Below are 15,453 nucleotides of genomic sequence, written 5' to 3'. Positions count from 1 at the left end.
ACCTTAAGAGAATGTTTAAGAGAAAAAAATTAAAAAAAAAAAACAAAAAATGTACTTAGTCAGTGACATAATCTTGATTAGTTGCTGACAGACCAAAAAAAAAAAAAAAAAAAAAAAAAAAATCAGGCCCTTTGGAAGGAAAAAGACCCTTCCTTTGTTTTTCTTGGGTGTAAAATGACCTCATCTTTTTCTAATCACAATGAACAAATCAGTATTATGTACTAGGCCTGTTAAATCTAGGTTAAGTGAATTCTGCTTATATAAGAGGTGGTAGGGTAGGTGTCTCCACAGGTATTTTCACACTTAAAATGACTCCTGGAAACACTGCTATTTGGCAACTAATTATATTAAATCTCAGTTGGATGGAATAGATAGTCCAACCAGCCTAGAATTCAATTTAGACTCCAAGATATGTTTTCTCTGTCTCATCTACAGGGTCCAAGAGGAATGCCAGGGGAGAAGGGAGACTCGGGCCCCAGGGTGCTCCTGTAAGTATGCCTGCTTTTATCCATACTGCTGAGATGTGCATTTCAACTCTTTTTCTGGTTTGCTTTATTGAATATCTTTTAAATGAGGAAATTCCAGTAGGTCATCTTTTTTTTTTTCTTTCTTTTTTTTTGGAATAATTTAAAAAAAAATTTGGAATAAACTCCAAGTTTGAAATATTAGTCTACATAGCCTGACAATCCAAGAACCGTGAAGAAAATTGTTAGAACATTCCCTCCTACCCAGGTTCGATCACCATCATCCTTACGATATCTTCCAATAGAAACATTCAACACAGCCCATGAAATTCCTTCAAATTTATGGTTGCTTTCCCTTTTAAACCTTCTCAAATGCCTGAGATGTTGCATCTTTAACACATTCCCTTATACTTGTGTCCTATTTCAGTTCACTCTTGGAGAAAATATATTCTCCAGTACTCCCACAGTGTGCCATTGATTCCTACTCTATTTATCACCAGCTGTCCAGTGGGGAATCTAGCTAAAAACTCAATTTAGAGTATGCTTTTTTAAAAAAAAAAAAAAAAAAACACTTCTGGCCATATGGTGTTAGGTCAGGTTTCTTAGGAAGCAGCTTCAAAGGAGTCAGTTGTAGACAGGAAATTCATTGGGGATTGCTCTTAGAAATTATACTTGTGGAGGATTGAGTAAAAGAAGCAGGGTTTGTGAGAGGGAGAAATTGAATTTTGTTGCAATTGCAACAAAGACCTTGGCAAATCTCAGGGGAATTGTGGAGCTCTTCAGACTTGTCTTGAATAGAAGTCAATCATTTGTACCCCTACATTGACCAAGTTAAGGGCAAGACTTTGAGAAAGCTAACTCCCTTTATTGAGGACAGTTCCTGGGGAGAATAACCATGAACCAACCCTCAGTACTTCTAGCTGATGGAATTGTACTTCAGTCCTGAAGGGAATCTGGGTGAAGACCAGACTCCGTCACAACTTAATTTGTGTGTACATGTGACGTTTTAAAGTGGTGGTTTGTTTGTTTTTCTAAGGAGTTAATCCTTCCTTAAGTTAATCTGTCTGTTAAGAAGGATAAGAAGTTCAAATTTTCATTATCCCAAAGCTTACATGGTAAAATGTGATACATTAAAGTAAAAAGAATAAATTTTACTCAGTTTCGTTTTTCTCAGTTTTGATTTTTATTTCTTATTGCTGTAAGGATAGTGTATGTATTACTACCTTATCAGCTTTTTGTAGATGTGTATTTTTATTACTGTTTACCCAGGGACAGTTGTTATTGGTTATCTTAATATTTATTCTTCAATTTTTAACATGAAAATTATTTATAAAGCAAATGAATTATGATAAAATACTTTAAAATGTAACCTTATGTGGAAAGTGGAAAAAGATAAAAAATTATTCTAAGTAAAATAATATGATCTTACCTTGCCTTTTCATTCTAATTAGGGACAACGAGGTGCTCATGGTATGCCTGGAAAACCTGGGCCAATGGTGAGTTGTAGTACGTTAATATTCATTCATTTATTCTTCATTTATTAATTATTCCATTTATATTTTTAAAACATTAACAGAATATTCACTGTTCCACACACTTAAAATAAAAGATGAAAAACACACAGTTCGTATTCTTGAAAACTGGATATATTAATAAATGTAATTGTATAATACTATTGCTAACTGCTGTAATAAAGAATATAACATGAAGTATAGAGATAGCGGAGGAATTACATAAACATACAGTAGAAGAAGGAAGTAAAGGAAGACTTAAAAGGAGTAGTTTTCAAGCAAAGTCTTGAAAGATGAGTACATAAAATAGACAAGAACATAGTTCATTCTGCACAGCTGATCGAAAAACATGGGGAGCTCAGAAAAATGCTGAGAGGGTAAAATTAGATTGGGAGGCAGAAGCTAGATCATGAAAAGCTACATTTACTCTATTAAAGAGTTTTTGAAGTCTTCCTTATAGGAGTTACTGAAAGACCATTGTAGAATTTTAATCACAGCAGTGTCAAGACCTGAGAGATCACCTGCTGGTAATGTGGAGATGACATGAAGATGACTGAGACAAAAGTCTGAGTTCAATATGACATATTTTACCCTAGGGAGAAATTATAAAGATATGGACTGAAGTTATTACCGGTAGTGGATGCAGACTGCATATCTATGAGCTAAAAAAGCCTACATGCCACAGCTTATTGGTTACTGGTTTGAGGAGTTTGGTAGAAAATAAAATTTATCTGAGATTCGAAATACAGGAAGAGCAACAGGCTACAGCTTGTGAGTTTGGGTTTAGGATGAAAAGAAATCTGTCCAGTTTTGAGATTGGATATGCAAGAGTGGAACTCAGGGTAGAGATTTGAATTGCAAATGTAGATTTGGGAATTTTTAGTATAGCGGTAATAAGTAAAGCCATAGGAATAAAAGTGTAATGTAGAATGAGAAATGAAAAGGTTTCAGGGAGTGCTAATATTTCACACAGAGTCCAGTATATTTCTATGTCCAGTATTGATAATGCTATGGCATTTTGCTTTAGATGGGTTTGCACTATTTCATAGGTGCCCTTTGAAATTATGAATCTTTAACTCACATTAGAAGATGAAAATCTGAGCATTTAGTTGGCTATGGGTAGTAAAATATAAACAAAAGCAAAATTGGTATTTTCACAAATTTCTAACATATTATGCATTTTAATAATTATTTTCCTTGCTTGTATAGATAGCCTCAATCCCTGCTCATTATCTACTGAGGGTCCCAGAGGCATACAGGATCTCAAGAGATTTATGGAGATAACACAGAATGTAGTGGTAGCCAGTGGATCAGAGTCTCTATTTTTATTTTGTTAAGGATACTTAAATTATAACTTTACAAGCAAAACCAAACTAAATTAACATTTTCAAATAGCCTAAAAATATGAAGTTCTTTTCTAAACCATAGAATAATTGATTCGTACATGTGTTTTTTCATCAAATAACATGACTTTTATAGTGATAGGAATCAGGGAAGGGGGAAGAGAAAGAAGGGTGGTGATGGGGGATAATAGAGAGAAATGATCAAAATCCTGCAGGTATACTGTGCCATAATGAAATCCACTGTTCTGGGTAATTAACATGCAATAATAAATGTAAAAAAAATATAAATGTTTAAAAATGTAAGCTCTTCCAAACAAATTAGAAAATAGTGCTGTCCATTGTACAATTTTATCTCGTTGAAACAGAAAAAGTTGAGTCAAGTTCCACAAGGTAAATTGTGCTAATACAACTCCATGGAAAGAAAATTAGAGAAAGAGAGAGAAAGTGTGTGTGGTATTCCTGATCAATCAGAAAATTGTAAAGTTTTCAGTTTTTCCATATGCCAAAAGTAGAAAAGAAATTCTACTATTTTGTAATTTATTTGCCCTGAGAATAATTACTCCCTTGTTACTTGTGAAAAGGAAACAAAATGTAGAACAATAAATAAGTATACTTTGAAAGGGCTTTCATTAATTCAACATTGATGTAATTAAAATTCAGTACTCAAGAAGAACCAGGATAACAGAATAGAATTTTTCTTTACCCAAATTTCTTTAAATTTAGCTTTTAAATCAATGGTTAAACTCTATGTATGTAGGATAGTGATAAATATTCACTTATTATTTCTTCAAGAAATCTCTCTAAAATGTCCAGATTATTCTTAAGCATTATTTTTATAGAATGACATTCTAGATTTGGTACAAATTATAACTTTTTTAAAACTATCTTTGCTACTTGGTTAATCCTGAGAAAGTACATCTCAAGAGGCAATGTTTCAGAATCGTTTGCAACTGAGACTGAATCTTATGTGGCACAGTAAAGAAATCCAACTATCATTAATATTTTTTGGGTTTGTTTCCTAGAATTATTTTAGATTAATGTTAGAAGATACCTGATAAAATTACATTATCACCTTTGTGGTTTTAAAACACAAAACAGATTATTCCTGTATTATGTGTCAAAATACAGACTGTTATCAGAGAATGAAAAAATTCACATAGTTAGGTGTCAGATACCTAGTTGATGAGTTTTCTGGTTTCTTTTAATAGGGTCCTCTTGGGATACCTGGCTCTTCTGGGTTTCCAGGAAATCCTGGAATGAAGGTAAGATAATTGATACATTTAACTCTACTTGATTACATGAGTCCCAAAGTAAAGAATGACAAAAGTAAAAATGATTGAAGAATATGGAAGTTCTTCTCAATTAAGTGAAGAGCCTAGAGTAGTATGTTCATTGTCCATTATGATAGGGAAATAAAATTTAAAAATGAAAGTAACTCTATAAAATGTAATAAGGAATAATTACTTATAACCATACAATTATAATTCAAAGAATCTATCCTTTTAGGGCTCTAGCCTAACAGCTATAAGGAGTAAGAAGGAGTTTTGAACTGAACTGGAATTCTGTTCTTGGATAGATCACCATGGAGTCATAAACAGCAGAATGCACAATAGAAGGTTAAAACAAATCAGAACTTGTTAGGAAAGGCCCTTCTTTCACCCAATGCTGGCCATCACTCCATCACCCCACTTGCAGCCATTGGAGGAATGGGCAGGGAGAATATTTGGCTCTCAATGTGGGAATGGACTGAAGTATTCTGCTGGGATGACTTACATTTGTAATGAGTCACAGTCTGTTCTTTCTTGTAGTATTTTGGGAGAAATGCAAGGATTACAGTAGGAGGGTGTAAGCTCAAACCAAACTTGACCCTTGACATAAGTGACTTCACTTTGGGATCTCACTCCATCCTGTCTGTAGAAGCTGTTGCCCCACCTTCTTTTGTGTTGTCTTCCAAGTCAGCAGTTGAGTTATCTGAAAGCTAGTCAGAGAAGAACCACAAGCCCTCCCATATTCTGCCTGAAAACTAGAAAGTCCCCAGGTCACTTTCCTGGCCCAGATAAGAGCCAAAACTGCAGGGAAAAATAAATAATAAAAGCAACCTGACTCTGTTCTGCTCTTAGACCTGCTTATAAGCCTCCCGCCCTCACCATTTGCAGTTGATGCTGCCTGTGGGTGGGGTCTGGACCCTTTCCTCCCTTGGGAAGTGAATAATTTTCATCTTTGCTTTGTGCTTGGACTCAGTGAAATCTTCCAGATCCCACAGACCAGTCACCATTTGGTTAAACCTAGCAGAGTGTATTAAGATTTTATTAGCTGAACTTGTGAATAAATTCAGAACACTATTTTCACATGGTACAACATATTTTGCCCCCCACCCTAAGAGATCATGGGAAAAACTTACATCTTGAAGAATAGATTTACTAACAAGGTTTAGTCTTACAAAAAGGACTATGGAAAGTGCAGGTACTTGACTCCCTAATCCTTGCTTCTCATGGAATTTTGTCTAGAATTAAGTGAGATAATCTCTGTAAGTCTTTAGCATATTGGACCTCCTTCAATGTAGGTTCACATCTCTTATTAGTAGGGCACAGAGCTGCTTAAATGGGATTTTAAGTTTGAGCAAAAAGATCTGACATTTCAGATACTCATTGAAATATCAGGATCATCAGTCAAGTGATTCTGCAGCCTCTCTCTAATGTGCTTTTTGAATTCTGTGCCACAGAGATAGAACTGCCTTTAGATGTCATTCTAAGTCATTTCATTAACCAGTCCCTGATTTCCCTGAGCACCTTTGTGTTCCCTTCTGACTCTGATCTGCTTCCTGATGTCCAAATGTTTTCCTTTTGTGGTTCTGGGGATGGGACCCAATGCGACACACATGCTAAGCTATCACCAGCTCTGAAGTTTTATCTTAATACAATTGACTCTTGCCCTAACCTCCTCTAAATCCCTATGAAAACACCCAAAATTCCTTCATTCTTCACATGAGACCCTGTGCCCTGAAACTGAGCTCTGGGTTGGGTAAGAAGGAAAGAATACTTACAGGGCCAAAGTCTTTGGATTAGCAGAAAGGGTTTCTGCTCCTATTGCAGTAGTTTCAACTTCACTAGCAATTGCACTTTTTATAGGCAGTCACTCTGGATACTCCCCTCTCCTCCCAGATTTTTGTAAGACTGATTGTCAGTTATGGAATGCTACTTAATAATAAAACTCAAACAGCTAGCAAACCTGTTTCTCTAAGAAATTGTTTCCCTGTCTTTGCTTCCCACGCCCTCCCCCACTATAAAAATTCCTGGATATTTGTTTTGGGCCAGAATTCTGCTATTCTTGTAGGTTCTCCTATTGTCTCTGATGCTTTGGATCAATAAACTTGTGCATCCAATTCTTTACATTCCAATAAAGAATAAAAGTTTTAATATATTTAATTGATAATAATGAGCCACTTAATTTTGGTTTTCTAATCTAGGAATAGACTACATAGGTATATAATAAAATACAGGAACTAAGTGTGAGTTTCAGATAAAATATACATTTTTAATATAGGTATGTTGTAAATATGGCATGGGAAAAACTTATACTAAAAGTTGTTTGTTTATCTGAATTAAAGCTAGCTAGGCTTCCTGAGTTTTACTGCTATCTGGACCATTATGTTGACCACTTAGTTCTGCTCTTAATGCTGTTTTTCAAAAAAAACCTAATTCGTGTCAAAGAATGTGTGGTGTGTGTGTGTGTGTGTTGACAAGTATTGTTTTGTTTTTGTGTTGCCAAAGTTGTCAAGCTCATTAGACATTTGTAACCCTGATGTTTTACATTTTACTGAATTAATGATTTCTTGAAGTTTAATAGAATTGAATTTTATAAACTGAGTAACAGTTACACAAAGAAACAAATTTTTCTATGTTGCTTATATGTCTTACCACTCTAATGATGATAGGAACTTTTATACAGACTTTTTTTATTTACTGTGATTTTCTGTCAATTGGAGAACTATTGTCTGGGTCCTGCAGCACATTTTAGCTGATCTTGGGTTGTTTTAAAGATATTAAGAGAGATTTTGGTTTATTTTCGGATGACAAATCAAACTTTAATTGTGTGGTACCTTGTTGGACTTCAAATGTCCACGTTACATTAAACAGAAACAACTTCTGCAAACACAGTGCATCTGTTCAATTTTTCTCCTTGATTGATGTGTTTTAGAGTCTGAATGTGCTTCTGCTGTTTTCTCAGGAGTGCTCTTGAAGCATCTGAATATTTAAGAACAAATTAGAAGCAAACTGTGCGGGAGTTAGAATATCTATTCTCATTCTTAGAGTTTGGTGCTACTTGGTATAGGGTTGTTCCCAGTTTTTGATTATGAATCTAGATAATGTTAAATGTTAAATATAATAAGTAAAAAAAAATCCGATAAATGTAGTAAAAAGAATTCCAAATTTTGTGGAGGTTCTGAGAAGGGGAACTTAAATTGACCCTGATAGATAGATGTGTCGGATTCCTGTAGCTGGAAATTAGGATATGGAGAATATTCTCACAGAAGAGGTCCCCAGCATAATCACATAAGAGGCAGGTGGAAATGTAAGTCCATTCCTTAACCTAGGTTAGGCCCACATCCCTGATAAACCTCTTTGTGTTCTTGGCCCCTGAAATATTTGGGTTTAAAATGAAAAACTACAAACTTGCAATTAACTTTGTACCATGACACTGTTATATTTTTCTTAAATTAACATTTCCCTTTGTATCCCTTTAGGGAGAAGCAGGTCCTACTGGGGCACGAGGTCCTGAAGGTCCTCAGGGTCAGAGAGGTGAAACTGGGCCACCAGGTCCAGTGTGGTTCTCAAGGTCTTCCTGTAAGTTCCTGGTGTATCTAAGAACTAGCCCAGAAAGATGGGCGTTGATTATAGCATCAGAACAAATGCAACCTGTCTTAATATATTCTTTTTGAATTCTGAATGAGTGCTAAAAACTCATGAAAAAAATATTTCCCATATTGACTCTGCATCTTTTGCCTAATTTATGGAAAAGGTAATTAGTCATAACAGTATTCTTATGATGTAATGGTGGATGATGTAATTTTTTGCATTTTTTTCTTTCTCCTTTGAGAAGATGATTGGACATCTGAATGACACCCCAGATGTGCCAAGATATAGCTTAATATTTCATACTCTTTAGTGCCTTTTAGGGTGCAATGGGAACTGATGGGACACCTGGTGCCAAAGGCCCCACGGTAAGTAAGTGCGTTTATATCAGGTGAAGTTCAAATAGTTCTAATCCTTTGGTTATTGACCCTAGAATACTACCTAGGCCTCTTCTGCTCATCATGCCACTTTTGCTATCTGACAGGGCTCTGCAGGTACCTCAGGTCCTCCTGGCTTGTCAGGACCCCCTGGATCTCCCGGCCCTCAGGGTAGCACTGGACCTCAGGGAATTCGAGGACAACCGGTATTTTCTTTTGAAAAAGCTGTCATTCCTTAGTCTTATCAAACTAAGAGTACCTAGAGAAATAACATGTAATATGAAGCCTTGAAGCAGTCAATGTGATTTGTCCAAGTGAGGGAAATGAAGTCTGGAATCTTTGCAATCTCCAAAAGCCAAATGTTAATGTGCAATCCGTGTGTTTAAATTCTAAGTTAAACATTACTGCTGTAAGTTAAATTTCGTTTTTCAAAACTTAATAAGGTCATCACTTCATAGTTCACCTCATAGAATTTTTGTAGTTAAATAATAAATGTTATGGAAATATTTTACAAGCCAGTGAGAAGAAATATGAGGCTTAATAGGGATTTATGTGATGATTTGGTTAAAAAGGTTCAACATATATTTCTTGAGAGTTATTCTTGAAGAATGAGTCCAACATGCTGTTTCTATTGAACAAGTTTGCAGAAATTATTAGGAAATATATTTGTGATGTGTCCTTAAGAAATAAAACATTGAGAACTTGTGCTTTTAGCTTTTACCTTGATAGGGAAAATATGTTTTCTTCCCAGTACCACTTAAAACAAATATTTTTGATTGTGTTACAAATAATGTGGTCATGTTGATAAATTTTTTTTAATTGCTGGTGACAGATTTATTAAAATATGAGTGTTGCTGATATGCCACAATGTATTTTACTGTGTTCTCAATTAGCAGTTTGGTTCCTTTGATATAACCTACAATTGATATTTAAAGATACATACACACACCCCTCCCCAGAGCATTCCAAAAATGAAACCCTACTTGGAGTTGCCAAATTCTCAAGAAATAAGAGATAACAAAATGGTTTTGATTTTGAGTAAACAAGTCTATATAAACCCTAAGAAAAGTTACCTATAGAAGTTATTATTGGTAATTTTAATTTTAAGGATCAAATTTGAAAAGTAGTGGAATAATTTTAGGTATTTTAGTATGTTTGAAAAAAACATGATATTAAAACTCAAACTCCTGAAGATTGCTATAAAAGAAACCAATTGGTAACAAATTATCCTGGATTTGTGAAAATTCACATATATTCCATAATACTTGCCAAGTTTAAAAATGATTATATTACTAATTAAATATAGATTCAGCTACTGAAAAAAATTTAGGGCCTATCCATGGTAATGGACTAGAGCAGGTTGGACTGGCTAAATGTCTGGCTTTTACAACAATTGATATTGTATTTTAGGGTGATCCAGGAGTTCCAGGTTTCAAAGGAGAAGCTGGCCCAAAAGGGGAACCGGTAAGCCTTCACTTTTTTTTTTTTTTTTTAATGAATAGAAGAGTATATTATATACAAGTGTGTAACTCAAAATCCTCAAGAGATTAAAAAACAATGGGAATAATAATAGCTTTGGATGAAAATACTTTTAAATTATGTTTTAGAATTTGTGACTGGCTTCATTAAATGAGTCTTCTACCTATACCCACTCTGGAAAAGCTCCTCCTGGTAACTTCCTTCTGTTTTAACAGGGGCCACATGGTATTCAGGGCCCAATAGGCCCGCCCGGTGAGGAAGGCAAACGAGGTCCTCGAGGTGATCCAGGAACAGTTGGACCTCCAGGCCCAATGGGAGAAAGGGTGAATTTGAATAATAAAATACATTCTTATGGTTATGGGGGAACTGCATGAGTAAGTTTTGGGATAATAAAGAAAACTAAAGCAATTAAGAGATGCACCACAGGGGTCTCGCAACAGTTTAATATGGTTGTCATGTAGAAAAAGAGCCAATTGGTTAATCAATCTTTGTTCATTTGTGCAACAAATATTGATCGAATCATTACTGAATGTCAATCTGAGCTTTTGGTGCTTGGGTAACATTAGTGGGCAGAAGCCTATGGTCTCAATCCTTGTGTGGAAACTAGTTTACTTTTCGGGGGAGATATAATTAAGAAGTCGGTGGTACATAAAAAATACTTACACATTCACTTATTATCTAATGGGGTTGCACTGAGTAGATGACAATGATGTAATGTTAGATTAGATTCTTAGGAAATAGGGTCCTCGAGAAGATAGAATTTTGCCTGAGACCTAAGAAAGAACATTCTTAGCAGAGGAAAAAGCAACTGCTAAGCCAGAAGACCAGAAAGAATTTGGTCATTTTAAAGATTAGAAGAGGCTGTTGTGACTGGAGTATAATGAAACAGATCTGAAAGGGACAACAATAATCTCAAATCTGTACAGAGCTCAGAAATGACAATGACTTCTTGTTTAAAACAGTGCTCACGCTTGTTATTGTTTTTATTTTTAATATGGTCAAATAATTTTTTAAGTTTATTAAATTTTTCAATATTTTTATTTTTGCATAATAATTGTACATAATAGTGGGATTTGTTGTTACTTTAATGCTTATTAGTGTTCATATTTTGATCTCTGTAGGTGGTGATTTTGTCCCTATGTCTACATCCTAGTTTTCTCTGTTTATTTTATAATGAATTATTAGAGGAGGACTCTTCCCTCCTTTCTTCCCTTCCATCTTTCTGTCTCTCTCCTCCTCTCCCTCTCTGCAGTACTGAGGACTGAGCTCAGGGGTGCTCTACCACAGAACTACATCCCCCCCTTTTTATTATTTTATTTTATTTTGGGGGGAGTACCTGGGATTGAACTCAGAGGCACTCAACCACTGAGCCACATCCCCAGCCCTATTTTGTATTTTATTTAGAACCAGTGTCTCACTGAGTTTCTTAGTGCCTCACTTTTTGCTGAGGCTGACTTTGAACTTGCAGTCCTCCTGCCTCAACCTCCCCAGCTGCTGGGATTACAGATGTACGCCATAGCTTCTGGCTAGAGTATTTCTTGATTTGAAGAATTTTTGGCTTAGTGTTTATACGGTCTTCAAAATATAAAATTGGTTCTTTTTTTTCCCATTTGTCATGGTAACTTTTATTTTAATATTTTAAACCACAGAACAGTCATTCTTCATAGTCAGTGGCTAATTAAATTTAATGATCTGTTTCTGTGCTCACCCATGTTTCCTTACCCCAGCCTTGTCCTCTGGGTTTTCTTTTTCTACTATAGAGAAGAATGTTCTCAATTTGTTCCTTTAGTGAGCTATAGGTGGTGAACTCATAGTCTTTGAACATCAGAGAATGTCTTTATTTTGTACTCTCATTTGAAGAACGGGCATGCTCAAAGTTCAAAGTTCACAATTAATTTTCCTTGGCATAAAATTGATCTTTCTGATCAGATAGTTTTCCTTATTTATTGCTGTGTTAGATTCATCATAGTTCCTAAAACCTTATAGTAATTAAAATGAAAACTAATTGTTATATTACAAAACTGTAGATAACAATTAAAGATTACATTTTCATCCTTTGCAGGGTGCTCCTGGCAATCGTGGTTTTCCAGGCTCTGATGGTTTACCTGGACCAAAGGTGAGATTACCCCACATTGCTGATGCTTACAAGGGTGGTTTTTAAGAGTCCATGTACAGTGTGGTGAGGAATCTGGCATGAATCCAGATTCAGAAAGAGGTGGATGTAGAATCAGACCTGTCCCCAAACCCATCTTATGTAATAGTTTTGCTTTAAGAGGTCTAATTCAGGAGGAGGATGGTTTGAAGATTGTGGGAGCTAGTTTTCAGACTTTCCAGGCACATTTCTGAAAAGAAAAAGTTATAGACTTTTACTTTAGCTGATATATATCTTTTATTCAGAAATTTAGATCTTTTAAGATTATATTTAAGAAAAATTTGAATTATTAGAGCAAGGTTCTAAACACACCTTTGATAAGTTAATGATGGAAAAAACTATTTTACAGAGATAAGGGAAAGTTTACAAGTTAGAGCAAAATGTTTAGTAACATTGTTTCAAAGAAGTCTTTGTAACATCTTTGACAAAATAGTTGAATATTAATGTGGATTTTGAAAATAAGAGTTTAACCTCTCTCTGCTTTTGTTTCCCGGAACTCCTTTCTTCTTCTAACTTATCTGTTTTGCTTTGGAACAGGGTGCTCAAGGAGAGCGGGGTCCTGTAGGTTCTTCAGGACCTAAAGGAGGCCAGGGGGACCCAGGACGTCCAGGGGAACCTGGGCTTCCAGGTGCTCGGGTAAGAACCTGGAGTTATTTGGTATATGAACCCAAAATAAATCCTCCTGGGTATTCATTGAAGGTTTTTTGCTTTTGTTTTTGTGTTGCTTGATTACTCAACTTAGAGCAATTTGTTTTCATGGCTTTTATCTGATTGTTTTAAATACTAGTTTGTTATTTTTTCACTTATAGACAACACATTAACTTGTAGCCTTCCTCTCTTAAAGGAGTATGTATTAATACTTTACCACTTGACATGAGAAAAAAAAAAATCCTGCTTATAAATTTTTTTTTCATTACTTGCTAAAAAATCAACTTGTTTGTACTTTAGTACAGAGTTCCTGATAAATTTCATTTTAACAAAATATCACTGGAAATATTTGGACACAGGAATTGCCCATCTATTCAATCATCAACAATGCAACACTATTTTTCCTGTTTAGAATCTTAAATATCAGTTTAGCAACCAATTGACAGTTACTTTTTGTTTTCAGGGTCTGACAGGAAATCTGGTGTCCAAGGTCCTGAAGGAAAACTTGGACCCTTGGTAAGTATTTTAAACAAAAATCTATCACTTTGATATTTTTAAATAGAAATGCAATTTAAATGACATTTATTTAAAGTAATATTTTGATCCCATGGATGTTATGTTTTCATGTTTCAATGCCCTGCTGGTAGTGAATTCTTAAGATCCTATTTATTTTCAAATTGAGTAAAATCCAGATCAAATTTAATTGGAATCAATGATGGAGATTGTAATTCCATAAGTGAAGAGTGTTGAAATGATGCTGTTTGATAGTAGTGAAATTTGTCTATTAGCAATGTTCTCATTCCTGATGTTCTTCTGATTTTATATATTTAAAAGACGAGTAGGTATGACTCTTAAGAGGTGATATATTCTCAGCCCTTACCTTATATTGCAATGTAAAATAAAGTCCTGAATTTTCATTACCACAAACTAGAGTAAAAGAAAGAAGAAAGAAGGATTCTTCCTATTAATATGAATGTTTCAGGAAATGTGAGGACAAGGCTTATGCATACAGTAAGAATAGAATCTGTGCTCTAATTACTTCAAATAATTAAGAGGTTTTCTAAAAACCATCCAACTTTTCTGATTCATTAAAAAAAGCCATAGGGTAATTTTGATTTATGCGACTTTTATAGTAAGCAAAGGAAAATGGCAATTTTAGAATGGCACATTGAGAGAGAACTTACATACAACTTACATGGTTCCTGCCTATCCCATAGGGTGCTCCAGGGGAAGATGGCCGACCAGGCCCCAGGCTCCATAGGCATCAGAGGGCAGCCTGGGAGTATGGGTCTTCCTGGCCCGAAAGGTAGCAGTGTGAGTACAGTGTATACTATTTGCCACCTCAGCAGACTATTCTTTGGAAGACCAGGGTATGTTTTTTAGGAAACTGATTTAATTTTAGAATAACTTCAATTTATTCTGTAGGGTGACCCTGGAAAACCTGGAGAAGCAGGAAATGCTGGAGTTCCTGGGCAAAGGGTAACTATCCATTTTCTGCTAAAGAAATAAATATGAAACTATTTCAGTTCCCATGGTCTCATCTTATGAATTATGTGTGTGTCTAGGGAGCTCCTGGAAAAGATGGTGAAGTTGGTCCTTCTGGTCCTGTGGGCCCTCCGGTATGTGATCTTCTAGTGATCATATTTATAAATTGCATTTCTTAATGATGTTTGTCCAGGATTATGAATACTTATTGAATAAGTTTCAGAAGAGAATAAGAAAGTGCAGGATTGAAGAATTTCAGTTATATCTTATCACCTGATTCCTTGGGATCTAGTGTCTTCCATCTTTTGACAATAAAATGATTAGTTTTTTCATTTAAAATTTTTTAAAAAAATCTGATTATAAAGACTACCTTATTATCATTATGAGTAATGGTTGAGTTTGACAAATAATTTATATTTTATTAAAATTTTAAATACTGATTATACCAACCTTCTTCCAATAACGTAGCTTATAAAATTTACTTTAAAATAGATAATATATATTCTTTGAGATTATTTTTTTTCTAGGCTTTTAAAATTGTGTTTATCAGAAATACTTTGGCATATTTGCTTGTTTTGGAATGGGACAGTTTAATTGTCTTTCTAAAATGTCAGCTGTGCTTTCTTTAGTTATTCTAGTTTTGAAGTTGTGATTTATAATTCTTGTGACCCCTAGAAATAAACGACAAGAGAAAATATTATCCTTTTAGATTAGATATGTGAAAATAATGTTTTTTTCAATGCTCAATTTACCCAATTTCCTCCTAATTTGAAAATTGACTCCAGACATTTTCTGTCTGGATGAAAAAGAAATACATGCCATCAATCTCTTCACTGGCTGTAGAAGATATTTTCTCACCAGCAGAAACTTCAAATAATACATTTGATGATTTGAATACTAGTCTGTTATCTGGCTAAAGTGAAAAACATGTGGTTAGAAGAAATACTGAAAGTAAGGAGTTTCATAAACAAGAAGCTGACAAATCTAGCTGTATTCATGACTTTCTTTCCTTCATGATTTAGGGTCTAGCTGGGGAAAGAGGAGAACAGGGGCCCCCAGGCCCCACTGGCTTTCAGGTATGCACTAATTCAGGTTTCTGTTCCTCCATTGAATGATTTTTAGATGTAAAAAAAATAAGGTT

General features: G+C 34.9%; 2 protein-coding genes across 2 annotated transcripts in view; both read left to right on the top strand.

Annotated features, from left to right (window-relative positions):
• LOC306658310 (uncharacterized protein) overlaps window positions 1-8,142 on the top strand; it is a 15,203-nt gene extending 7,061 nt beyond the window's left edge. The window contains exons 7-10 of the mRNA XM_079135126.1: window positions 436-488; window positions 1,916-1,960; window positions 4,527-4,580; window positions 8,063-8,142. Of these exons, the coding sequence (XP_078991252.1) occupies window positions 436-488; window positions 1,916-1,960; window positions 4,527-4,578 (150 nt within the window). The 3' untranslated portion in view covers window positions 4,579-4,580; window positions 8,063-8,142. The remainder of the gene's footprint in view (window positions 1-435; window positions 489-1,915; window positions 1,961-4,526; window positions 4,581-8,062) is intronic.
• LOC306658296 (uncharacterized protein) overlaps window positions 8,067-15,453 on the top strand; it is a 34,163-nt gene continuing 26,776 nt past the window's right edge. The window contains 12 exon segments of the mRNA XM_079135098.1: window positions 8,067-8,162; window positions 8,495-8,539; window positions 8,656-8,754; window positions 9,959-10,012; window positions 10,243-10,350; window positions 12,090-12,143; window positions 12,717-12,815; window positions 13,291-13,343; window positions 14,045-14,141; window positions 14,253-14,306; window positions 14,393-14,446; window positions 15,335-15,388. Of these exon segments, the coding sequence (XP_078991224.1) occupies window positions 8,501-8,539; window positions 8,656-8,754; window positions 9,959-10,012; window positions 10,243-10,350; window positions 12,090-12,143; window positions 12,717-12,815; window positions 13,291-13,343; window positions 14,045-14,141; window positions 14,253-14,306; window positions 14,393-14,446; window positions 15,335-15,388 (765 nt within the window). The 5' untranslated portion in view covers window positions 8,067-8,162; window positions 8,495-8,500.

Source organism: Sciurus vulgaris (genome assembly GCF_902686455.1).
Source record: "Sciurus vulgaris genome assembly, chromosome: 3".
Classification (NCBI taxonomy): Eukaryota; Metazoa; Chordata; class Mammalia; order Rodentia; family Sciuridae; genus Sciurus; species Sciurus vulgaris.
Note: the sequence above shows the minus strand (reverse complement) of the source record. Positions and strands in the feature narration are given on the sequence as shown.